General features: G+C 47.4%; 2 protein-coding genes across 2 annotated transcripts in view; one reads left to right on the top strand and one right to left on the bottom strand.

Annotated features, from left to right (window-relative positions):
* LOC122943482 (netrin-4-like) overlaps positions 1-685 on the bottom strand; it is a 36,024-nt gene extending 35,339 nt beyond the window's left edge. Inside the window, exon 1 of the mRNA XM_044301256.1 lies at positions 119-685. Within this exon, the coding sequence (XP_044157191.1) occupies positions 119-185 (67 nt within the window). The 5' untranslated portion in view covers positions 186-685. The remainder of the gene's footprint in view (positions 1-118) is intronic.
* A 4,626-nt stretch (positions 686-5,311) lies between these two features.
* On the top strand, positions 5,312-25,888 carry UROC1 (urocanate hydratase 1). The gene is made up of 20 exons (XM_044302075.1): positions 5,312-5,475; positions 9,513-9,643; positions 9,876-9,969; positions 10,689-10,748; positions 11,304-11,432; positions 11,514-11,575; positions 11,804-11,870; positions 12,232-12,375; positions 12,468-12,556; positions 13,615-13,677; positions 14,001-14,180; positions 14,563-14,660; positions 15,041-15,113; positions 15,259-15,380; positions 21,697-21,767; positions 23,810-23,908; positions 23,991-24,090; positions 24,545-24,626; positions 25,155-25,254; positions 25,582-25,888. Exons 1-20 carry the CDS (start codon positions 5,347-5,349, stop codon positions 25,723-25,725), a joined length of 2,037 nt encoding a protein of 678 aa, XP_044158010.1. The 5' UTR covers positions 5,312-5,346; the 3' UTR covers positions 25,726-25,888.
* Positions 25,889-27,078: the final 1,190 nt, after the last annotated feature.

Raw genomic sequence — 27,078 nt, 5'->3', positions numbered from 1 at the left:
CTAATTAACTCTTAACTTGCACTACAACTCCCAGCACGTGGTGTCGGTACATGCTGAGAGTTGTTTGCACCACCCTGCTGGTCATGTGACCTCCAGGTGATCCTTCAGTAGGACTTACCTGAGTCTGGGTGCACTGTGACTATCCATTCCAGGAACACAATGAAAGTGATGCCCTTGTTCTGCATGACCAGAGATGGCTCCCAGATGATGGGGGTGATGGTGACTGCTGATGAGATGGCTGCAAGACTCCCCTCAACCCTGCATAGTCTGTCACCCCTATACCGTCAGTGTCTAGGGGGCAGCTGCTGACATCTCTGGGGTCATCCTCAGGGAGTGCTGCCTCTGTCTGCCCTAGAATTCTATTCCCTGTCTCCACATGTCAGTGTAAGGACTCCAGCAGCTGTGATGTCAGCCTGCTCTCCACCCCTTCAGATCAGTGAGTGTATCATCCCGAGGGCAGGTCTGTGCCTCTGCCACCGACTACATGCACATCCTGGATATTACAGACTGGTTGATTATAAAGAGCTGTAGATTATCAGCTCTGTTGGAATGATGCTGCAAGTGGACTGTGATCCTGCACTGATTCCTCTCCTAAACTTCTTGAGGTCCCTGGAGATGCTCTGGTCCTCGGCTCCTTCCTCCTTGAGATGCTGAACCCTCTCTCTCTCTCTTGGAGGCAGCTGGGCTGTCACTTTCATTGCTTTTTCTCAGGCTGTTATCTCTTTAAATTAAATGTCTAACACGTGGGTAATAACCCCGCCCACTCACTTTTTGGAATGTGACAGAGCAGCGCTCTCTGCTGGACAGAAAGCTGCACGGCAGGCACCTGCCCTAGAACTGCATGGACTGTAATAATCCAGTTCACAAAGGCCTGGAATACACTTGGCTTTCAGTCTCTTCTGTTTTTAAACTTTATGATTGCTGTCAATGAATGGAAATATTTTCACATGCTTAGCCTGAAAATGGGCGTAACTACAAACCAAGTGGTGCCATATCAAAGCTTACAAAGGGGCCTACTGTACTATGACCAATTTTGACAGTGAGTTAAAAAAAAATTATGATTAATGTTCCCTAAGGCGCAGGGATAATAAACACAGTGATGTCACAGTACAGGTATAATAAACACAGTGATGTCACAGTACAGAGATAATACACACAGTGATGTCACAGTGCAGGGATAATAACACAGTGATGTCACAGTACAGGATAATACACACAGTGATGTCACAGTACAGAGATAATACACACAGTGATGTCACAGTACAGAGATAATAAACACAGTGATGTCACAGTACAGGGATGATACACACAGTGATGTCACAGTACAGAGACAATAAACACAGTGATGTCACAGTACAGGGATAATAAACACAGTGATGTCACAGTACAGAGATAATAAACACAGCGATGTCACAGTACAGGGATAATAAACACAGTGATGTCACAGTACAGAGATAATACACGCAGTGATGTCACAGTACAGAGATAATAAACACAGTGATGTCACAGTACAGGGATAATAAACACAGTGATGTCACAGTACAGAGATAATAAACACAGCGATGTCACAGTACAGGGATAATAAACACAGTGATGTCACAGTACAGAGATAATACACGCAGTGATGTCACAGTACAGAGATAATAAACACAGTGATGTCACAGTACAGGGATAATAAACACAGCGATGTCACAGTACAGGGATAATAAACACAGCGATGTCACAGTACAGAGATAATAAACACAGTGATGTCACAGTACAGAGATAATACACACAGTGATGTCACAGTACAGAGATAATAAACACAGTGATGTCACAGTACAGGGATAATAAACACAGTGATGTCACAGTACAGAGATAATAAACACAGTGATGTCACAGTACAGGATAATACACACAGTGATGTCACAGTACAGAGATAATAAACACAGTGATGTCACAGTACAGGGATAATAAACAGTGATGTCACAGTACAGGGATAATAAACACAGTGATGTCACAGTACATGGATAATAAACACAGTGATGTCACAGTACAGGGATAATACACACAGTGATGTCACAGTACAGGGATAATAAACACAGTGATGTCACAGTACAGGGATAATAAACACAGTGATATCACAGTACAGAGATAATAAACACAGCGATGTCACAGTACATGGATAATATACACAGTGATGTCACAGTACAGGGATAATAAACACAGCGATGTCACAGAACAGGGATAATTCACACAGTGATGTCACAGTACAGGGATAATAAACACAGTGATGTCACAGTACAGGGATAATAAACACAGTGATGTCACAGTACAGGGATAATACACACAGTGATGTCACAGTACAGGGATAATAAACACAGTGATGTCACAGTACAGGGATAATAAACAGTGATGTCACAGTACAGGGATAATAAACACAGCGATGTCACAGAACAGGGATAATACACACAGTGATGTCACAGTACAGGGATAATAAACACAGTGATGTCACAGTACAGGGATAATAATCACAGTGATGTCACAGTACAGGGATAATAAACACAGTGAGGTCACAGTACAGGATAATACACACAGTGATGTCACAGTACAGGGATAATAAACACAGTGATGTCACAGTACAGGGATAATAAACACAGTGATGTCACAGTACAGGGATAATACACACAGTGATGTCACAGTACATGGATAATAAACACAGTGATGTCACAGTACAGAGATAATAAACACAGTGATGTCACAGTACAGGGATAATAAACACAGTGATGTCACAGTACAGAGATAATAAACACAGTGATGTCACAGTACAGAGATAATAAACACAGTGATGTCACAGTACAGGGATAATACACACAGTGATGTCACAGTACAGGGATAATACACACAGTGATGTCACAGTACAGAGATAATAAACACAGTGATGTCACAGTACAGGATAATGCACACAGTGATGTCACAGTACAGGGATAATAAACACAGTGATGTCACAGTACAGAGATAATACACACAGTGATGTCACAGTACAGAGATAATAAACACAGTGATGTCACAGTACAGGGATAATAAACACAGTGATGTCACAGTACAGAGATAATACACACAGTGATGTCACAGTACAGGGATAATACACACAGTGATGTCACAGTGCAGAGATAATAAACACAGTGATGTCACAGTACGGAGATAATAAACATAGTGATGTCACAGTACAGAGATAATAAACACAGTGATGTCACAGTGCAGAGATAATAATCACAGTGATGTCACAGTACAGGGATAATAAACACAGTGATGTCACAGTACAGGGATAATACACACAGTGATGTCACAGTACAGGGATAATAAACAGTGATGTCACAGTACAGGAATAATAAACACAGTGATGTCACAGTACAGGATAATAACACAGTGATGTCACAGTACAGGGATAATAACACAGTGATGTCACAGTACAGGGATAATACACACAGTGATGTCACAGTACAGGGATAATAAACACAGTGATGTCACAGTACAGGGATAATAAACACAGTGATGTCACAGTACAGGGATAATACACACAGTGATGTCACAGTACAGGGATAATACACACAGTGATGTCACAGTACAGAGATAATACACAGTGATGTCACAGTACAGGGATAATACACACAGTGATGTCACAGTACAGGGATAATACACACAGTGATGTCACAGTACAGGGATAATAAACAGTGATGTCACAGTACAGGAATAATAAACACAGTGATGTCACAGTACAGGGATAATACACACAGTGATGTCACAGTACAGAGATAATACACAGTGATGTCACAGTACAGGGATAATACACACAGTGATGTCACAGTACAGGGATAATACACACAGTGATGTCATAGTACAGGATAATAAACACTACCAGGCTTATTACAGGCAGGGGTGCACCACCAATGAGGCCGGGTGAGGCGATTGCCTCAGGCAGCACCAGGTAGTCATAAGCCAGGGGCAGTCGAAGGACCATGGGCTGAAGGGAAGGGCTTAGGTTAAGAAATTGGCATTGGGGAAGGAGCGGGTGCCATTTCAGTTTTCTCCTCAGGCAGCAGACATGCTAGGTGGCCCCCTAATTACAGGTATATTCCAATGCAGGCCTGTAGGTGGCAGCACTGCATTGGAATTTACTGAATATAAAGGTGTCTGAGCTGTAGACAGTATGTTATAGAGCAGGAGGAGATGAGCAGATTAATATATAGTTTTCTCGGAAAAGAATCTGTAAAACTTGTAATTTACTCATTTAAATCCCTGCTCATTCTGGGCTTTGAAGTCCAGGAGGCGGAGCTATCAGTGATTGATAGTCTGCTCTGTAACTGTGCATATAGAGAGCTGCCAATCACTGATAGCTCCGCCTCCTGGACTTCAAAGCCCAGAATGTGCAGGGATTTAAATGAGTAAATTACAAGTTTTACTGATTCTTTTCCGAGAAAACTATATATTAATCTGCTCATCTCCTCCTGCTGTATAATCAGCTGCCTGCATTCTCATGGTGACAGATTCCCTTTAAATCACATTAGTGTGTTAAAAATAAAAGTCAATCTGATTGAAGTACATGTCCCCCAGAGGGGGCAAAAAAAAGTAAAAGAAAAATTTAAAAAAAATAATAATAATTATCCAAAGTAAAAAAAAAATTCAATAGTAAGACGTCATCGTACTGACCCAGAAAATGAAGTTAACAGGTCAGTTTTATCCCATAGTGAACATCGTAAAATTGAAACCCATAAAAACTGTGGAGGAAGTCTGTCCTTTACCAATTCCATCCGATATGGAAATGTATTCCAGCTTTCCACTGTATTGTATGTGAGAGTAAATGGTGCCATTGGAAAGTACAACTTGTCCTGCAATAAATAAGCCCGCCTACGGCTATGTGAATGGAAAAATAAAAATGTTATGGCTTCAGGAAGGCAGGGAGTGAAAAACGAAAACGCAAAAACGGAAATTCCCCATGTCCTCTAAGGGTAGAATCAACTGTGGGACATTTACAGGCGCAGTCGCATGTGGGGTTTTGATGTGTGTTTTATGCAGCTTTTGGTGCATTTTTGTAAAAAAAAAAAAAAATGATTGAAAAGGTGACACATAAGGAATCTGGGCTGAAAATCCACAACTAAGCGCAGTCCAAGCGGATGGGGTTTATTATACTGTCGGCGCTGGCACTTTGCTCTGCATCCCATCTGCCGCCTGTGCTTCAGGTAACACATTAATTTGGTAAGGGCTATTGACCAATCAGGGGGCAGCATGGTGGTGGGTGTGCCGGTTACACCTGATAGTCGCCCCTGGATCTCCTGAGTCCAGTTGACCCGTCTGTTCTGAAACCTCATGATGATCAGTCTCCAGGAGCTGTGCTCTGGCATCCCCCTCCACCCCCTACCCCAAAATAGAGGGCGGGATGAGGGGGTCCCTCATTCCCCTGTTCGGACACCCCAACTCTCTGCCCAGGAGGAGAAGGTGAGCATTTTATAAACTGAACTTTGCACAAGTCCTACATAGAGGCTTGGGGGAATGCTGGGACTGTTAGTTCCACACCGATGTGTAGGAACGCGCTCTTCCAGAGACGTGGCCCCAATAGACAATCTGCATCGGGCCCTTCCTCAACTGCCACCAATGACCACTACTACCTGTTTACATACTGTAGGGTGGTGTGGCCCCTTCAGGCTCCAGGGCCCGAGAATGACTACAAATTCAGATGAGAGTCTTGAAACAATGTAACAAACTGGATCATGATGATGATGATGTTGTGTTTTTGTTGTTGTAAGATTCCAGATTACAATAGCAAAGGTTTCCATTCACTGACAGCAAGAGACAGAAGTGTTTGGACATGGTGAAGTACTGTATTGCACAAGGCTTACTAAGCGCTGTCTTGCTATATTGGCACAAATTGCGACCCCCCCCCCCAAAGGTTGGAAGAGGTGCACATTTCAGCTATGTCCCCGTCCCCCCCATGCATGCCTCCTTAAAGTGTCCCCTTCTCATACTTCCCAGTCTCCTCAGCAGTAAAGCGTTACAGTGTATCAGCGGCAGGGTGGGGGTATAAACTTTGGGTTAATCATTCCCCTCCATTGTGCAAGAAGTAGTTGCAAACAAGTGACTGCACAATCAGCACAGATGTCTCTGTCCCCAGGATACGGTGTTTGTTACCGTCCTGTTTTTTGTGTCGCGTTACCCTAGATCCCCGGCGCGAGGCTAGGCTTGTATTCGTACAGAGCGATTTTTGCAGAGCTGTCTAAATGCTGCTTTCACTTATCGTAATTATAAAACGATGCAGCAGAGCTGGATTTGTCATAAAGCAAAGCATATGGCGATATCGTAATGTGCACTTTTCCATAGGACTGTGGATCTCTGGAATTCCTATAGAAATGAACGGAGCTGCTGAGCGCATGGCTGACCGGCCGCTGCGTTCACTTCAGGGGTGCTCCATGAGGTATAGGGACCCCCACCAATCTAATAGTTATCCCCTATCCTGTGCATAGGAGATAACTGGAATACCCCTTTTGAGGCTCATGCACACGACTGTATGTATTTTGTGGTCAGCAAAACACAGATCCGCAGAAAAACTGATGATATCGGTGTGACATCCGTATTGCATCAGTTGTTTTTTTCTGTGGATCCATTGTTACAATGCTTTTTCTTGAATAGGACATGTTCTATTTGTTTTTTTTGCAGAGCGGACATACAGAAACTGAATAGAGTCATTTCCGTTTATTTGTGTGTGGACCCATTGAAGTGAATGGTTCCGCATACCGAAAGGGGAAAAAAATATGTTTGTGTGCATGAGCCCTTAATCTGCTGTTAGATGTGAGGGAAAAGCTCAGCTCTGTGTCCCTGCTGTCTGGTAACAAGAGGGCAGCAACGGTTTGAATGCAGCTCTGGGTGTGACTGGAGCAGAATACATAATGCAACTCTCAATCAATAAAAGTAAATAGCATCTAGATAGTTTATATGTTGTGCAGACTGCATCGGTCAGTAGGACGGGGCCCCTTTAAATTTAGAGTAAATGCATGATCTATTAAAAAATCCTGGGTGCAGTTGTGACCCTCTGAAATCACAGTTGTGGAGAGAGACATGCTGGGGTTCTCACTTGAGACCTTTTCACAGTTTCGCAAGGCAGATTCTGCTGCCCTCGGGTTCATTTGGGGACATGGATGTATCCAGAGGACAGAAGACGCAGACTGCCTTAGGCCTCATGCACACGACCGTTGTGTGCACCCGTGGCCGTTGTTCCGTTTTCCGTGATTTTCTGCGGACCCATTGACTTTCAATTGGTCCGTTGAAAACTCGGAAAATGCACCGCTTGTCATCCGCCTCCGTGATCCGTGTTTCCTGTCCGTCAAAAAAATATGACCTGTCCTATTTTTTTTACGGACAACGGTTCACGGACCCATTCAAGTCAATGGGTCCGTGAAAGAACACGGATGCACACAAGATTGGCATCCGTGTCCGTGATCCGTGGCCGTAGGTTACTTTCATACAGACGGATCCGAAGATCCGTCTGCATAAAAGCTTTTTCAGAGCTGAGTTGAAAACTCATATCCGACAGTATATTCTAACACAGAGGCGTTCCCATGGTGATGGGGACACTTCAAGTTAGAATATACTACGAACTGTGTACATGACTGCTCCCTGCTGCCTGGCAGCACCCGAGCCCTTACAGGGGGCCGTGATCCGCACAATTAACCCCTCAGATGCCGCACCTGAGGGGTTAATTCTGCGTATCATAGCCCCCTGTAAGAGATCAGGGGCTGCCAGGCAGCAGGGGGGAAGACCCCCTCCCTCCCCAGTTTTAATTTTATTGGTGGCCAGTGCGGGCCCCCCCTCCCTCTCTCTACTGTATTAATTTCATTGGTGGCCAGTGCGGCCTCCCCCTTCCCCCCCTCCCGAACATTGGTGGCAGCGGAGAGTTCCGATCGGAGTCCCAGTTTAATCGCTGGGGCTCCGATCGGTAACCATGGCAACCAGGACGCTACTGCAGTCCTGGTTGCCATGGTTACTTAGCAATAGTAGAAGCATCATACTTACCTGCTGCGCTGTCTGTGACCGGCCGGGAGCTCCTCCTACTGGTAAGTGAAAGATCATTAAGCAATGCGCCGCACAGACCTGTCACTTACCAGTAGGAGGAGCTCCCGGCCGGTCACAGACAGCGCAGCAGGTAAGTATGATGCTTCTAATATTGCTAAGTAACCATGGCAACCAGGACTGCAGTAGCGTCCTGGTTGCCATGGTTACCGATCGGAGCCCCAGCGATTAAACTGGGACTCCGATCGGAACTCTCCGCTGCCACCTATGATGGGGGGGGGGGGGGGGCCGCACACTGTGCCACCAATGAAAATAATACAATAAAGGGAGGGAGGGGGGGCCGCACACTGGCCACCAATGAAATTAATACAATAGAGGGAGGGGGGGCCGGGGGGGGCCCGCACACTGGCCACCAATGAAATTAATACAGTAGAGGGGGGGGCCGCACTGGCCACCAATGAAATTTAAAACTGGGGAGGGAGGGGGGCTGCCCCCTGCTGCCTGGCAGCCCCTGATCTCTTACAGGGGGCTATGATACGCACAATTAACCCCTCAGATGCGGCACTTGAGGGGTTAATTGTGCGGATCACAGCCCCCTGTAAGAGATCGGGTGCTGCCAGGCAGCAGGGGGCAGTCATGTCCACAGTTCTTAGTATATTCTAACTTGAAGCGTCCCCATCACCATGGGAACGCCTCTGTGTTAGAATATACTGTCGGATATGAGTTTTCACGATGTAACTCAAATCCGATGGTATATTCTAACATAGAGGCGTTCCCATGGTGATGGGGACGCTTTAAGTTAAAATATACCATCGGATTGGAGAAAACTCAGATCCGATGGTATAATAGGGACTCCTGACTTTACATTGAAAGTCAATGGGGACGGATCCGTTTGCAATTGCACCATATTGTGTCAACGTCAAACGGATCCGTCCCCATTGACTTGCATTGTAAGTCAGGACAGATCCGTTTGGCTCCGCACGGCCAGGCGGACACCAAAATGACTTTTTCCTTCATGTCCGTGGATCCTCCAAAAATCAAGAAAGGCCCACGGAAGGAAAAACTGACACGGATCACAGAACTACGGAACCCGTTTTTGCGAACTGCAAAAAAAAAACGGTCGTGTGCATGAGGCCTAAAAGGGATTGTCCAGGATTAGAAAAAACATGGCTTCTTTCTTCTAATAACCTGTCCATAGGTTGCATGTGGTATTGCATCTTGGCTCCCTAGAAGTAAATGGGGCTGAGCTGCAATACAACACACAACCAGTGGACTGGTGTGGCGCTGTTTAGGAAGAAAGAAGCCAAGCTTTCCTGGACAGACCACCTGCACTTCAGGAACACTGCGGTCAGCCTCTCCCCGCACCTTGACATGGCCGATAGCAGAGAACAATAGCTTGTTTTTGCACAGCAAACAGAATGCGGGTTTAGTGACTCCGTATTGGGACGTGCGCTCCTCTGCTTTTCTTGCAGCTTGCTTTGGAGAATTCCTTGCGTTACTTTCCCCCTGAGCATCATTCAACGCTGGCCCCGGAATTTGCGGAGGAGCTGAGACGGTTTGGACACATCTACATGTACCGGTTCTGCCCAAGGATACACATGAGGTGAGTTTCGGAAGAATATGGCTGGACGTTCGCCCCCCTCACAATATATTCTATATGAATGAGACTGATCAACACCGCCATTGTAAGGCGAGGGGGCGATATTTACCTCCATGTTTTCCAGAAAGAATAAACTGTTTATAAAAATGTTTTAAAAATTTGAAATTAGCGGACTCAGCTCCTGGCAGTTGTAATGGCGCCATGGATTCACTTGTACGCTTTATTTTTTTTTCAGGGCCTATCCGATCAATGAGTATCCTTGCAAAACGAAGAAAGCGGCGGCTATAATGCACATGATTATGAATAACCTGGATCCGTCGGTGGCTCAGGTAGGGATCTGTGATCTGAAGCGACCGCCATCTTTTCCGTGGAGTGCTTGGTGGTCGATCTTGCTTTAGACTTAATACAGCTGTGTACATATAGGTTTCGCATACTGGTCGATATACAGTGCCGCCTAGGGGTGAATTTATCATTCCTGTTGCGCAGTAAATCTGGGGTAAAAAAGTCTCAAATTTATACCTTTCTTGTCCAAAAATGTTGCAATATTTGAGGATTTAGGAGCTGTGCACTTTTGAACGTGGGGGAGGGGGGGGGCGTGGTTTGCTATGTTAATCAGGTGTAAAAACTGGAGGAACATCTGTAGACAAGTGGTGTTTAAAGATGCAACAAATGTATCAAACCTCACTTGCTATTGGATACATATTGGCACAAATAATGACTAAACTAATTACTTTTCATGATAAACCATGCCCCATTGATTTCAATGGTGAATATGTGCTGTATAGTTCACACTGGTCGCAGCTTTTATGATTTTGATGCAGTTTTCACGTTGATTTTCTGCAAATATCCCAAACAATGTCTCTATCCAATGCCTAAGTAATACCACCGCTGGCATGATGTAATACACAGAGAGGAAGCTGGGATGGCCATGAGTGTCAGGGAACAGGTGATAGGGGAAGGTAAATGGTAAGAATGGCCCCCTTTGCCCCTGTAGATAATCTTGGTAGGGTGGAATAATTGCAGATTTTATAACCAAACCTTATTCCAGTTTCCCCAGGAGTTGGTGACCTACGGCGGCAATGGGCAGGTCTTCAGTAACTGGGCGCAGGTAGGTTCTCCGGAGATCTAGAAAGGAAAATCTTTATGGTAAGGTGAAGAGAACTTGATCATGCTCTTGAGATGGTATGAGATTTGGGTTTACCATCCATGAAAACTTAATTTCTTACTAGCTGACCAGGTTGTAGTGGACTCAAAGGCTAAATGAGATGCTAGCTAGTGGCCATAGGACCAGTAGTATCCTCAACCATGGCTGTTAGGATAGGCAAAATTGGGTGGAAACTGACCAGGGAAGCTTGTCCAGAGATGTGGATGAGGTGGGTAGAGACCAGGCTGGCTTTCAATGGAGACTGGTCACCAAGAGCAATTGTAATGAAGGTTGAAGAGTCCACCATTGTTAGCTTGTCTGATGGGAGAGCATTGGGATTGCAGCAAATCCAGGAGATCCAAGACATCAACTGGGATTTATATTATGGTTTCCATTGCCATCTTCTTGGGAGTTTGGGAATTGTGGGTTGGTTTTGGACTGGACTCTGCCCTTGATGGGACAGGTCTTCGATTGATCCAGGGCGCATGCATTGGGTTTCTCCTCTCCTTGTCTCTGCAGTTCTGGTTGGTGATGCACTATCTGTCAGAGATGACGGAGGACCAGACCTTGGTCATGTACAGCGGACATCCCCTTGGTCTTTTTCCCAGTCACCCTGGAGCTCCACGAGTGGTCATCACCAATGGGATGGTAAGCCTGCTTGTTTTCCAGGTGGCAGGGTGGCATGGCAGGGTGTTTACAACGTGTTTTTGTTAATTTTTGGGTCGGTAGGTCATTCCCAACTACTCCTCCAGGAAGGATTACGAGAAGATGTTTGCTTTAGGAGTCACAATGTAAGTTCATAGTCCAGATTTACCTCCCCTCCTAACTATCCTCTGTTGATTCTAGGCTCTAGAAGCTCAGATCTGTGCTGCTGTTTGTAGGATCCTCACTGTGAGCCAGTTTTTCAGCCTTTTGCTGTAAGGTATAGATCTCAGCTTCCTGGACCCATAGGGAAGGATTTTCCCTCTTTACGTCATCCAGATCTATGCCTAATAACTGAAAACTCTGATTTTCGGAAGGTATGGACAGATGACGGCAGGGAGCTACTGCTACATCGGCCCGCAGGGAATTGTGCACGGCACCGTGGTAAGTGGTCGCAATATATACACAAATTCCTTTCCGTAAAGTTGGTTTGGGTTTGAATAATTTTTATCTTGTTCTCTAGTCACACCCAGAGCTGTTTCTTAAGTCACTTGTTAATTTTGCATATTGCAGGATTTTAATTAAAAGGAACATTCCATGCTTATTGCAGGGCCTGAGGGGTGGAGCATGACAAAAAGGTTCTCTCATTGGTGTTTTTTTCTTCTTAATGCTTGTCATGCTCCACCCCCTCAGGCTGCATACATTTTATTGCACAATGTAGCGGTTTTGCCTGGATGGCTCCTTTAAATCTGGTACTTTCCCTCAGTCCACGTATTTGAGCTCTTCCTTCTGATGTCTCGCCCAGTTGACCGTATTGAATGCAGGAAGAAGATACCTTGGATTAGACGATCTCGCTGGGAAGGTGTTTGTGACCTCAGGTCTAGGAGGCATGAGCGGAGCGCAGGCTAAAGCAGCCGCCATCGTGGGCTGTATAGGGGTCATTGCCGAGGTAACTGTTATAGGGTCTCACTTGGTTGGGTGCTGATCATTGATGGGGTGTTCTGTACGCCTCCACCTCATACCTCCTGTGTCTCTTGTCAGGTCGATGAGAGTGCTCTGGTGAAGAGACATAAGCAGGGCTGGCTGATGGAGATAACCACGTCTCTGGATGAATGTGTCCACAGGATCAGGTGAGGAGAAACAGGACGAGATATTTTTTGCGTATGCTGAGGTTCTGCGGCAGATGATGGGTACGTGGGTCAGGGGTTCTACGGCAGCCGGTGGGCGCCTGAGCCGAGGTCTTGGGGTGTGGTCCATGAGGTTCTGCGGCAGATGATGGGTACGTGAGTCAGGGGTTCTACGGCAGCTGGTGGGCGCCTGAGCCGAGGTCTTGGGGTGTGGTCCATGAGGTTCTTCAGCAGCTGGGAACTGTATAATACTGGGATTTTAAAATTGACCTATCCTCATATAGGTAATCAATATCAGAGCGGTGGGGACCCACTTGGACGGCTTCTTGTAATTACACCTGCTCACTGCTGCGATATAAACTGTGAAGGGACGGGTGGATTGGCACGGAATGTGGCCTTGTCTTCAACCGACTGATCGGCGGGTGTGCCAGGTATCGGATCCTCGCCAATCTGATATTGATATAGGTCATCAATATTAAAATCCTGGGGAAAAATAACTTTCAAACTAACCATTAAAAATCACAAAAAAAAAAAAAAAAAGATTCCTTAAAAGGACATTCCCACTTTGTGATGGCCAGGATATGGCATTTGGGATCTGACCTCTGGGCTGCAGCACTGTGAGGGCTCATGCATACGGCCATTTAATTGAATGGGTCCGCAATCCAGAAGGAGCGGTGCGGAACGGCGGCACGGAACCTTCTCTCCATGCCGAAAAAAATTAAACTTTTTTTTTGCGGTGTGGACGGCTCACGAACCCATTCAAGTGCAGCAGACGTTCAGTGCTGTGCAGAGGAGGTTAACACGCCCTAGCAGTCACTTTACAAAGTGGGAATACCCCTTTATAGCCTCTTCAGTGGCTGCTGTTGTCCATCCGATGCTGGATAATCTGGTGGCACATAATTGATTACATTTTTATTCAGATACGTTGAGTGGGTGACGACTCTGGCTCTCCATGGTGCGGTGCAGACCTGGGGTGGTCACCCACTTGGGATGAGATCTTGGGCAATCTTCACCACCAGCTTTTGTGCATGCCTCATATTGAGATCTATTTGTCTTCACAGAAAGGCGCGGAAGGATAAGGAGAAGCTCAGCCTGGGATACCATGGGAATATCGTGGACCTTTGGCAAGTTGTGATCTTCTGCTGCACATCTGGGGCCTGTAATAGTCGCAGTGTGCCAGTGAGGGGTCTGTAACCCATTATAGAGCAATGCGATACTTGTCATCACGGGAGAGGATGGGGCGACTTACTTCTGGTCTCTGCAGATCACAAATATTCAGGGATTTAAAGCCCATTTCCCCTTATAAATAACAATGATCCTCGGCAGACGTTTGCAATTTTTTTCAGCTGTTTCTGGTTGACAACCAATATGGCCGCCAATCACAGCCGGCCAGCTCTCCTAGGAGGACGGGCCGAGTCCAAACCATTAATTCTTCATGGTCTTGTAGGGAGAGGTTGGTAGAAGAATACGAGAAGACTGGTGACCTCCTGGTGGATCTGGGCTCTGACCAAACCTCTTGCCACAATCCATTCAGCGGTGGATATTACCCGCAGCAGCTACCGTTTAGTGAAGCCAATCAGATAATGTGCAGTGACCCCCAGACCTTCCGCCAGCTGGTCCACGAGAGGTGAGAGATGTCCGCAGGTTGTCCAATGGATGGGATCACTAGGAGTTATTACATGGTGCCCATTGAAACTAATATTTGTCTAACAATCAACGCGTTTCAGGTTCCTTCATCAGGTGTCACCAATGACTAATTTCAAGACCAACAGTATGGTCTGAAGCTTGAGATCCACTATGGCCCTGAAATGCGCTGGTGAATACCTGATGAAGGTCTGGAAAGTGTTGATCCTTGACTGTACACGGTCTCCTCCCGTTATCAGAATGGGGTACCAGATTATGTGCAGAACTAATGGCTTGGGACCGAAACCAAAAAGTTGTACAGAAGCACATAGTGTAGCATACGAGGGGCTAGTTCTGTCTCCTGAACCTCTTCTGTTTGCCCGCAGTTTACGGCGACAGATCTCTGCAATCAATAAGCTGTCCGATAAGGGGATGTTTTTCTGGGACTACGGAAATGCGTTCTTGCTGGAGGCGCAGAGAGCCGGTGAGTACGAGGTGGGAATCAATGCTTCAATGGGTTTTCTGGTTATAGGGTTCCACGTTGAGAATCCCCATCTATAATCAGGACTGAAGAGCAGCTGCAAAGAGCTCATCTCACTCTGAAGGACCTGGGGCGTCCATGCATTACACAGACCACACTTAATACTATGTAATACTACATTTCACCTGCGGTGGCACTGCAGGGAAACTAAACCGCTACTGCTAGGTTCTTCTAGATAACTGATCGCTGGAGTAACTGAACTCCCTGACATCTGCTCATCCTTGGGGACTCTTATTAACAAAACATAGAACTTCTTAAAGTTTTCATAATTCTTTGTCTATTGTATATACTTTTATAATGTGAGCGCTTTGACCCTCGAACAGGTGCTGATGTTGAGCTTAAAGGAGGAAGGGGCACAGAGTTCCGATACCCATCATACGTGCAACATATCATGGGGTGAGCACTTTAATTATATAATTTGCAATTCCATTATCTGCCCCCCCCCCCAACAAAAATAAATAAATAAAAAATCTTCAATAGGAAGTTTCCTGGGTTAGGAATCTCAGTCTATGGATTAAGTTGCTTTGTGTTTATTTACCAGAGACATCTTCTCGCTGGGTTTTGGGCCGTTCCGTTGGGTGTGCACCTCCGCGGATCCGTCTGACCTCGCAGTCACGGACCACATTGCAGGCTCTGTTCTGGAGGATATGATTGCAGAAGGAGGTAAACTGATCCTTAGAACGTTCGGGTCCATTCTGGGAGAATTAGATCAATGTTTCCTTTAAGAATGGGAGTGATTAGAGATGAGCGAATCGAAGTTGACAAAGTGGAATTCGATCCGAATTTAAGGAAAAATTCGATTCGCACCGAATTTGAATTTCCTCACGATTTGTGGTAACGAATCACATTTTTTTTCCCTAAAAAGGCTGCTGCACATGTGAGGACATGGAGCAAGGAACTCTGGGAAGGTGGGGTCACCCATAATGCCATGCATGCAGCCAATCAGCAGCCAGCCCTGTGATGTGTCAGCCCTATAAATAGTCTCAGCCATCTTGGATTCAGCCATTTTCCAGCGTACTTAGTGCAAAGAGTGACGTCAGCAGGCGCTAGGGACAGTGCTAGGAAAGACTTCATTGTGCTGAAAAGCGATTTACAAGTGCAGGGAAAGATTATTCAAGGTGTTGGGAAAGGATAGGGAGGAATCATTCCACAGCATTTATGTAGAACAGGGTTCAGTCGGGGAGGTTACAGCCTGGGGAATAGAAACAATCCTATTACACCTTGCTGCACTGACTGGGGAAGCACATTGCCATTATACAGCTCTGTAATTCCAGCAAACCGTTCTTGTTATTGGGGTGCAAGTGCTGTGTAATACCACCATTAGCAGGGTTATTACAGGGAAATATTTCTACGTCTTATTAGCCCTTGTGCGGTTATCTGTTCTAAAGCATTTTTTTGGTTGTATTGGTGGAGGAAAAAAAGAGCTTATTCACCGTTTTGTGGTGAAGTGCGAAAATTAGACTTTTTTGGGGTGTTTTAATTTCCTATTTATTTGATCTAACAGTATGTCAGAGAAGTGCCAGGCCATGCACAGAGGAGTGGCAGAGGCTTCTGGCGCAGGCACAGGTTGCAGCAGAGTAAGGGGCCGTGGCAGCAGGAGTCGCAGCGAGAGGCCTGAGCTCCCGGTGTCATCTAGCGGTCGTGTCTTGACCAGTGACCCAGCGGTTCTTGAATGGTTCAATCTATCTTCGACTTCGTCGCAAGTGACATCATACACCCCCAGCCAAGAGTCGGTGGGTTTGTCAGACACAACCCTTAGTTGGCATGGCCCGGGAGCAGGCCCTGTACCCTCACCTGTCCTCAACCTGCCTCTGTTCCCTCAGCCACAGAAGTATTATATGCCGTGGGCTCAGCTCCACTATACAGCGAGGACGAGCTACTAGAAGACAGTCAGCAGCTACTGCCCAGCCAAGATGTGGAGGAGACATCCGCAGCTTCCTTCACTAGGCGGGCAAGTAGTGATGAGGAGAGTGGCGTGGGAGCTGGTGTTGCGAGCGGTCAGGCTCCTGACCCAGAGACGGTTGAGGAGGACATCAGTGACGTGCAGACAGTACTCGATGATGTAGCTGACCGCACTTGGGAGCCGGGTGAATTAGGGGCTTCATCAGAAGAGGGTGGCAGCTTGCAAGTGAGGCAGCAGCGGAGCTAGCAAGTTGCTAGCGTGGCCGGGAGTCAGCAGGGTGGCAGCAGTGGGAGGTCGGTAGCCAAACGTGCCCGGGGTAGACCACCCACTTCGCAGGAGCCTACCTGCCCGGAAAGTAGTGGACAATATAAGCAGTGGCGGTAGCAGTCAGTCAGTGCGGAGTGTTGGGGGTAAAATCACCTACTCGGCAGTGTGGCGTTTTTTTGGTTAAGCCGCCGGAGGAGGTGAACATGGCCATATGTAGAATCTGTGGACTGATAGTGAAGTGTGGCCTGGGTGCCAATGTTGTCACCTCGGCCCTACGTCAACATATGCAGCGTCACCATAAAGTGGCCTGGGAGAACAGTGACTCCAAAGTGGTGGTCCAGCCTGCCGCAGCAACTGCTGCATCACCCAGTGGCACGCACCCGATTTCAGGCAGTCACGGCTCAACCACCTCAGCCGAAGGGAGCTGTCTGTCCTTCTCATCATCTGCTGGTCCTGATGCTACTCGTCACTCCGTCAGCAATTGATCACGGAAGCGATTGCCAAGAGACAGCAGTATGGGTGCACTCATCCAACAGCGCAGAAGCTGGACGTGCTCCTGTCCAAGTTGCTGGTGCTGCAGTCCTTCCCTTTCCAAGTGATGGACTCTGCACCTTTCAGAGAACTGATGGCTTGTGCTGAGCTGAGGTTGAGAGTCCTAAGTCATCATTTCTTTGCCAAAAAGTCAATAGCAGCCCTGCACATGTATGTAGAACAGAAGGTGGGCCAGTCCTTGAGCCTGTCGGTGTCTGCCAAAGTGCACGGCAGCGCCGACGTGTGGAGCTGTAACTACGGTCAGGGACAATACATGTCCTTTACGGCCTAAGCGATGAATGTGGTTCCTGCACAGCCACACCAGCAACTTGGCCAGGTGACGCCGCTACCGCCTTCATGTTCTCACGCCGTTGGTCCTGCGACAATGTCTGCCTCTGCCTCCTCATCCTCCACCATGTCCTCAGCCTCCACTGCAGGGACAATTCACAGTGCCCCTCCAGCATACCACATGTGCAGGGCACGGCGGTGTCACGCTGTTCTGCGCATCGTTTGCCAGGACGAACTGAGTCACACAGGGGAGAAACTGCTCCGTGTCCTTCATCAAGAAATCGAATCCTGGCTTTCTCCGTGAAAACTCAAAATCGGGAACCGTGGTGACCGACAACGGGAAGAACATGGTGTCGGCGCTGCGTCAAGGAGGGCTGAGCCATGCGCCCGGCATGGCACGCAAGTTCAATCTGGTTGTAATGTAGTTCCTGAAGTCTTCACCCCATCTGCAAGACATCCTAAAAATGAGCAGGAAACTTTGCATGCACTTCAGCCACTCGTACACCGCAAAGCACACCCTCCTTGAGCTGCAGCGGCAGAACGGCGTCCCCCCAACATAGGCTGATATGCGACGTTTCCACCTTCCATATGTTGGACCGACTATATGAACAGAGAGGCCATAAACGATTTCTTGATGATCCAAGCGGACAGGAGTACTCCCCTGTGTAACTTCGATGTCAGCCAGTGGCAGCTCACGCGTGACACCTGCCGTTTGCTCAGACCCTTTGAGGAAGCCACATTATTTGTCAGTCGCCAGGACTACGGGATGAACAATGTCATTCCACTGCTTCATGTCCTGGAACAGATGCTTGTAAATCTGGCTGTTCAGGGGACTGGAGACGTGGCGCCTACATCTCATGCCCACATGATGTCACAACCAGACATCTGAGAAGCTCTGATAGATGCCTTTCAGAACCTCCCCCTTGAGCTTTCTTTGTTTTGGTTTTCAGTTCCTCATCTCGTTAGCCTCTCTCAGCTGTCTTGTAGTTGGACTGATTGCATCCCTTTAAATTCCTCCCCATAATGCATTAGTGTGCGGTTTATACAACTTCCTGGAGTGTGTGTGCATGCTGATCCTATTTCCCAGTCTTCTACAAGATAAGTGCTGTACATTCATTTTCTGTTTGCTGGATCCCAGGTGACCCTGACTCCCTCCGTGTCTAGTGTAGGGAGCCGGTGGTCGTGTCCCCTCACTATTGTAGGGTGTTCAGGTGTCATATAGTCGAGGTACGTGGATATGCGATCATCCACCATTGGGGTGTTCGCATAGGCTGAGCAGTCAGGGAGAGTGCCAGGTCTTATGCAGGGGTCTCCCTTTTGTTCCTTAGCTTTGGATCCAGTGAGTCATACATTCATTTTGCATTGTCTTGTTTCCTGTACACCTTTCCGTGACACATGAGCCCTGTGGGAGCTGAACTGGAGGAGGAGGACATTGGAGCACAGGCAATGTGTAGTGAAATGGGTGGTTTTTCTACACAGCTGACAGGAGAGGAGGAGCAGGGGCAGCTGGAGGAGCTACAGGGCGATGAGGAAGACGAGGCAGAGGACCCGCTGCATGCTCACTTGCTTGCGTAGTGACAGTCGAATTGTCAGCATTCGGCAGAGGGATGACTTCTGGCTCTCCACCTTGTTGGACACTCGCTACTGGTCTAAAATGGGGGGCCTTTTTTACACCCGCTGAGAGCGAGGACAAACTGAACTACTATAGACACATCCTATGTAGTTAGTTGTCCGCTGCCTATCTACGCCATCGTCTATCCTCTCACAGGAGGTCTGACCAGGGATGTTGGCCATGGCTGCTGTGACAGGGTGGGGGGGTGGGGGGGGTAGGAGCAGTTCCAGCTCCATCAGCAGCAACTTGAGACTAGAGTCGATGAGCAGCTTTCTTCACCTGCCTAGTGAAGGAACTACTCACCAGCAGCAGCAGGTAGACCTGGAGCAGGACCTGAACCAGCAGGTGGTGGCATACTTGGACAACACCTTTCCGCCCCACGTTGAAGATGCGCTGGACTACTGGGCAGCCAAACTGGATTTGTGGCTGCAACTGGCAGAGTTTGCCCTGAAAAAACTGTCCTGCCCGGCCAGTAGTGTAGCATCAGAGTGGGTGTTTAGTGTGGCAGGGGCCATAGTTACCCCAAGAAAAACTCGCCTGTCCACCCAAAATGTGGAGAGACTGACCTTTTGTCAAGATGAATCGGGCGTGGATCAGCCAGGATTTCCACCCACCAATTCCTGATGCATCAGACTAGAATATCATCCATGGTGCCACACCAACACTTTGACAAAAGAGACCGGTTTCTTCTGGTTGCCTGCCTCAGCTACTATTCTGATGCTGCCACCCGCCTGATGCCACACATCTGATGCCAAGTGCTCCTTATTACACCCACCATCCTCAGCTGGTACTCGTATTGCCACCCACCTCCACACTCTGTCATTGTGCCCCTCTGTGGTCTCCTCATACTGCTGCCACCTCCACACTGTCATTGTGCCACTCTGTGGTCTCCTCATACTGCTGCCACCTCCACACTGTCATTGTGCCACTCTGTGGCCTTCTGATGCTGCCGCCACCTCCAGACTTTGGTCTCTTCATGCTGCTTCCACCTCACCACTATGTCATTGGTCCACTCTGGACTTCTCATGGTGTCCCCATCCTCTGACCGAGTGAAGGCGGATGCTCCACAGACAGGATCCGTGTTTTGGGGGGTTATTGTTCTGACTGATCAGAGGAAGGGCAAAATAATCTGTGATGTCAACCTTGCTGCTGACCCCCTCTCCACTCTGTCGGGGGGGGGGGGGGGGCTCTACTTGTATAAGGGTTTATTAGAACAGGTTCTGTAGACATCTATGTGGAATCAGATGACGACGGTGTAAAAGGAGTGCGCTTCTTCTTGGCGCTAACATCGACCTGTAAGGCTGAGTTATTTGGTCAGTTTTGGCCCTGTGACTGCCCAAATAAGTGAAGTGTGCATTGATTCTAAGAGCGACGCCTGTCATCTGCATGTCATACGGACTTGCAGTATTGTTTCACTACCACAGTGTTCTACACCACTATAGAGGCTCTGCAGCCAGGATTATTTTTTTTTACGCAATTCACCGCAAAAAAAATTGGATCGAGACAAACTTGTTTGACAAATTCGGCGATCCAGCCAAATCACATTTTTTAGAAATTCGCTCATCTCTAGGAGTGATCTTCACACAGACACAGTGACTGCAGCTCTGGAGTATAATACAGGATGTAACTCGGGATGAGTACAGGATAAGTAATGTATGTACACAGTGACTGCACCAGCAGAATAGTGAGTGCAGCTCTGAAGTATAATACAGGATGTAACTCAGGATGAGTACAGGATAAGTAATGTATGTACACAGTGACTGCACCAGCAGAATAGTGAGTGCAGCTCTGAAGTATAATACAGGATGTAACTCAGGATGAGTACAGGATAAGTAATGTATATACACAGTGACTGCACCAGCAGAATAGTGAGTGCAGCTCTGGAGTATAATACAAGATGTAACTCGGGATCAGTACAGGATAAGTAATGTATGTATACAGTGACTGCACCAGCAGCATAGTGAGTGCAGCTCTGAAGTATAGTACAGGATGTAACTCCGGATCAGTACAGTATACCTAGTGTTTATCTGGATGATATCTTTATAGAACATACACTTATAGATACAATGTGCAGATTAATCTGATGATTAAGTAGATTTCATGGTCATCCAGACCATAAATGGTTGTCTTTAAAATAACGGAACGTTCCTGACACATTGCACAATGTTTCCGACCGATGGAGCCAAAACTGAGCAACTAAACCAGTCTGAGGATGCATCAATGTGTATTATATTCCCCCTCTATCTCTGTGCGGTGCCGGCGTATACCGCAGCGCTGTACAAGGGTTGCAGTCGCTCTCCTCAGTTATTGGCCGGGATGTTTTTTGGATATTCACCTATTATTCCTCACGCCGTCTCCATGATCTTTCTGCTCCTCAGTCAGCGATGCGGTCAGGAAGCAGTACAGCGATAACATCCGATGGATCCGAGAGGCCGGGAGACACAAACTGGTAACGTAATCTCTGGTTCTTTTATCCTGGGACTTCCTGCAGGAAACCTCCCTTTTCTTGTCCTGATCTTGAGTCCCATGGCGTTCTCTTCTCCGTTCCTGTCCAAAGCTAAATTCAGAATCTTGCTGGTTTCCAGTTGCCGAAGAGCAGTGCATTGTGGGAGCTTGGGTGCCAGTGCTGAGCTGTCGGGTCACATGTCTGACAGTCAGGTGGGGCCACACTGCTGACTGTTTCCAGGGACCACCAGCAGAATTTTTTAAACTATTAGGTCAATGGAGAAAAAGTATTGAAATAATGATGAAAAGATCAGCTCTAAGGCCCCTTTCACACGGGCGAGATTTCCGCGCGGATGCGATGCGCGAGTTGAACGCATTGCACCCGCACTGAATCCCGACCCATTCATTTCTATGGGGCTGTGCACATGAGCGGTGATTTTCACGCATCACTTGTGCTTTGCGTGAAAATCGCAGCAAGCTCTATATTCTGCGTTTTTCACGTAACGCAGGCCCCATAAAAATGAATGGAGTTGCGTGAAAATCGCAAGCAAGTGCGGATGCGGTGCGATTTTTCACGCACGGTAGGAGACTATCGGGATGGAGACCCAATCATTATTATTTTCCCTTATAACATGGTTATAAGGAAAAATAATAGCATTCTGAATACTAAATGCATAGTACAATAGCGCTGGAGGGGTTAAAGAATAATAATTTAACTCCCCTTAATCCACTTGATCGCGAAGCCGGCATCTCCTTCTGTCTTCATCTTAGCTGTGTGGAGGAACAGGACCTGTGGTGACGTCACTCCGGTCATCAAATGATCCATCACCATGGTAAAAGATCATGTGATGACTGGAGTGACGTCACCACAGGTCCTGTTCCTCCACACAGCTAAGATGAAGACAGAAGGAGATGCCGGCTTCGCGATCAAGTGGATTAAGGTGAGTTAAATTATTATTTTTTAACCCCTCCAGCGCTATTGTACTATGCATTCTGTATTCAGAATGCTATTATTTCCCCTTATAACCATGTTATAAGGGAAAATAATACAATCTACAGAACACCGATCCCAAGCCCGAACTTCTGTGAAGAAGTTCGGGGTTTGGGTACCAAACATGCGCGATTTTTCTCACGCGTGTGCAAAACGCATTACAATGTTTTGCACTCGCGCGGAAAAATCGCACATTTTCCCACAACGCCCGTGTGAAAGAGGCCTAAGAGTAAAGAGAAGCAATTTTTCACAAGGACTAGGAATAGGCAGCTTCCCTTCCAGGATTACCTGCGGCGGCGCGGTCTAATTACGACTGCTAGTCCTATTAGAGTAAATGGGACTCAGCGCCGTCTCTACAAGCAGGACGACATGCAATCAATATTGAATAGGAACTGGTGATCGCAGGAACGCTGCTTCTGCTTCAAACAGGTGATCGTGGGGGTGCCGGGAGTCGTACCCCCGCTGATCTGATGCCTTCTCCTGAGGACAGGTCACCAATATAAACCCACGTTCCGGTCCCTGCGCAGTGTTTACATCTGCTGCAGAATGGACATGGTCACATGCTCCGCTACAGCCAATGATGTGGCCTCAAGCGGCATGTCCCCGCAGCAGGGCGTATGACTCCGGCCATGCTGTGGCAGATGTAAGCACTGTGCGGGGACCAGGATATGCTGGAGGCAGGGCGGAGGACTGGAGCGGCAGGCTGGGGGCACTTGCAAAGGAATCATTGTTCCCGGAGAACCTCTTACCAATGAAAACTCAGACTTGGTCCCTTTTAGGTCTCATACACCCTATTAGGGGATTATTCGAGGGGCCCTTTTGTTTAGGTTGAGGGCCTTCAGACCTGTCCTGTCCTTCGTTACACAGCCAGCCCATTGACGTGAATGGACACTGTGTAATGCTTCATTCGCCCAGTGGTGGCGCTGCAGGGAAACTGAACACTTAGTGCCAGGTGTCCCCCACAGATCTCCGGGGGTCACAGCAGGAGGACACTTTGTGACCAGCTTATTATCAAGGGAAATAACGTTATAAGTAGGTATATTTTATTTTTTCAGGTTGTTGGTTCTCAAGCAAGAATTTTATACTCCGACCAGAAAGGGAGGATTTCCATAGCTGTGTCCATTAATAGAGCGGTGGCCACAGGACAAGTAAAGGTGGGCTCCGGTGCTCAGGGCTTGTGCCCCCTCCTCATACCTAAGGCCATATAATTATTGCTGTGTACCGTTTACTCCTCAGGCTCCGGTGGTGATTAGCCGAGATCATCACGATGTGAGCGGAACAGATAGCCCTTACAGAGAAACCTCCAACGTATATGATGGCTCCGCCTACTGCGCAGGTCTGTACGGAACTTAAACGTTATTGTATCTAAAGGGTGCTTCCTCACAACATTACAAAATGGCAGAGGTGAGATCCACGGGTGGAAACGAGGAAATTGTGCAGACCCCTTTGTGGGTCCTTTTGGGGACAAGAACAGCAACAACAGGAGCGAGCCAAGACCAGTTTTATGTAGGAACTATATGGCGGTATTATGCAGGCCTTTTAAAGGAGAGATGTTTTGTGACTATATGGCGGTGTTGCATGGGCTGAAATTGCAAAAGAGTCTAAAAATGGCCTACATGGCTTCTTGGTAAAGGTCCCTTTTTCAAAGAGACTTTCCAGACCTGAAATCCTTGGAGCCATGATGTTGTTTGTGCCTAATGGACTCTTTTGTGTTGTATTTTATTAATTTTTTTGGGTCCAGTCTTGGCTTCCATATTTGACAGCAATCAATCAATGTCCTATATTTGCAGATATGGCGGTACAGAACTTTGTGGGAGATTCCTTCCGAGGGGCCACATGGGTTGCTCTTCACAATGGAGGCGGCGTTGGCTGGTGAGTGAACGGCGTGGTTGTTGTGAATTGGCTCTGGGTCATGACGGTAGTGCGGTATACACTGTTTTTGGGGGTGATTAATCTTGGAAAATATAAAAACAGAAGTATATTTATATAATGACCTAGGGCCCTGCCAGGACCTTTTCACCTTAAGTTATCACCATGGAATTACATGCTCACACTCAGGCCAAGAGGAAAGCACAGGGAACGTCACGCAAGCTTGTAGGCTGGGGAGAAGACGGGAGATATCACATTTGATGCACATTTCAGGGTTTGAAATGTTGACAAATCTGGTGTAAAAATGGGTGAGAAGAAAAAAGGCTGCAGCCGTTTACAGCTTTAAGGTCGTGTTCAGATATTACTTCATCATTTAGATATCTCTGGGTCATCTGTGTCGGCAATGTGTGGGAACAGGCAGAGTTCAGGCACCGGCTTCATCTGGGGGGAACATGTTTGTCTTAGATGAACTCTGCATCTCGGATGAATCACTTTCTAGGCTTTTAATTCCGATTTTTGGCTTCCTTGCAGGGGCGAGGTCATCAACGGCGGCTTTGGTCTAGTGCTGGACGGATCTCCAGAGGCTGAGCAAAATGCTAAAACTATGCTGAGCTGGGACGTGTCCAACGGGGTCGGTTTGATGCAGAATTAACGTGTTTCCAATTTTAGGAGTGCGATGCCCTGAGATATTTCATGAGATCGGATTAATAATTTGTCATCCTGACTATTTTTGGTTATTGGACGGACGGGACATTCAGTAACGAGCATTTTCTAATAATGAGTCAGTCCCTGGGAACTATAAGCCTGGAGTTGTCCTCACCGGGCGAGTCAATGCGGCAGCCGCTTGCTGTGCGGTAGAATCTTTCGCCCTCTGTTATCAGCCGTTTCTGCTGATAACCGGTAGAAATGATTTTCGGGTGACGGTTCTTTTTAAGAATATGTATTTCTCTCTTCGCAGGTGGCCCGCCGCTGTTGGTCAGGCAACAGTAACGCGTACGATACCATTACTCGCACTATGGAGGAGGATCGGAGTCTGAGAGTGACGCTGCCCTATGAGATACGGGACAGGAGCGTGCTGGACGTAGCTCTACGTGAGAAGTGACTAGGCGGAAGTTCCTGACCGCCACCGATGCAAATTCAGTTCGTCTCGATTGCCTCTTCTGTCTAAAAATTGTGCTCTGTGTTCTTCCTTTTTCCATATATTGATAGTAAACGGAAGAATTCTTCTCGAGACTATTAAATCATGAATAATCGTTTCATACGTGCACAGTCCACCATCTTTTTTTTAAAATCATTTATACCTTAACGATGATCATTGGTCCTGAGCATTTACAGGGTTAAACAACACTAATAAGATGTAAAAATGGACTTCAGAAATGGCTGCTCAGTCCTCTGATCGGGGGCCCGTATCGCTGAGAGCCATGAACTGGGGGACAGTGATATGTTCAAAGCCTAAGGGCTCATGCCCATGAATGTAAGGGCTCCATGCCCGTTCTGCGGACTGGAAACGATGGATCTGCAATATGAGGGTATACAGGCACTGGCCATGTGCAGTTCATGCTGCGGACCCAATTGCTTGAATGGGTCCGCAATCCGCTCCACGCGACCGAAGGTGAAGTCCTACCTATCTTTTGCGGAGTGGGGGCACGGATCGGAAGCCCACGGAAACACTTTGAAGCTCATTCAGACCAATGTAAGGGCTCCGTGCCCATGCTGTATACCACAAAAAGTGGTATGCGACGCACGGGCACCAGCCGCATGCACTCCGTGCTGCCGATGTGGACCCATTGACTTGAATGTGTCCGCAAAAGATAGGATGTGTCCTATCATTTGCAGTGCTGAAACACGGACCAGACACACTCCGAATCGCTTCCGTGGTCTATCTGTGGGCTTCCGATCCGTGCCTCTGCTCTGCAAAAGATAAGGACACGTCCTATCTTTCGGGTATCGTGTGGATTGTGCATCCACAGCACAGAGCGCACACTACCAGTTGCCCTTATATTGCGGACTGGCAGATTGCGGTCCGCAATATCGACACAGAACCCCTAAGTTCATGTGCATGGGCCCATATTCTATTTCTGGAGATGAGCAGAGCCAGGGATGCCTGGCAGCTGCTTATCCAAAAGAAATAACCTAGGTATAATGAGTTCCATGGACAGGTTCATGACATAGAGGGGGAAAGGGTCGGCCATATTGGTTGTTTGAAAAGGGAGCGGGTCCAACAAATATATTATGGGATTTCTCTAATTTCATGACATTATACAAAGCTCTGTCGGTGGGTGGTGCGGGCGCGATTCTGTCACTGCAGCGAGGAGCCAGGTTTATGGCTTTAATCATGGGTGTTGCTGTGAGAGCTCCCGTCACTGACAAGACTCTGGCAATATTCCGCCACACACCCTTTCCCTAAAGATTTCCAGCCCCCCCCCCCCCAGTTCTAGAACAGGACTGTTGTGCC

The sequence above is a fragment of the Bufo gargarizans genome, chromosome 7, assembly GCF_014858855.1.
Source record: "Bufo gargarizans isolate SCDJY-AF-19 chromosome 7, ASM1485885v1, whole genome shotgun sequence".
Classification (NCBI taxonomy): domain Eukaryota; kingdom Metazoa; phylum Chordata; class Amphibia; order Anura; family Bufonidae; genus Bufo; species Bufo gargarizans.
Note: the sequence above shows the minus strand (reverse complement) of the source record. Positions and strands in the feature narration are given on the sequence as shown.

Bases quoted from the DNA above. Each gene is read 5' to 3' on its own strand.
- UROC1 (XM_044302075.1), top strand. From the start codon at position 5,347: ATGATGATCAGTCTCCAGGAGCTGTGCTCTGGCATCCCCCTCCACCCC. The intron at 10,749-11,303 runs GTAGGTTCTCCG...TTGTCTCTGCAG, and splicing joins TCTTCAGTAACTGGGCGCAG to TTCTGGTTGGTGATGCACTA. The intron at 14,661-15,040 runs GTGAGTACGAGG...ACCCTCGAACAG, and splicing joins GCTGGAGGCGCAGAGAGCCG to GTGCTGATGTTGAGCTTAAA.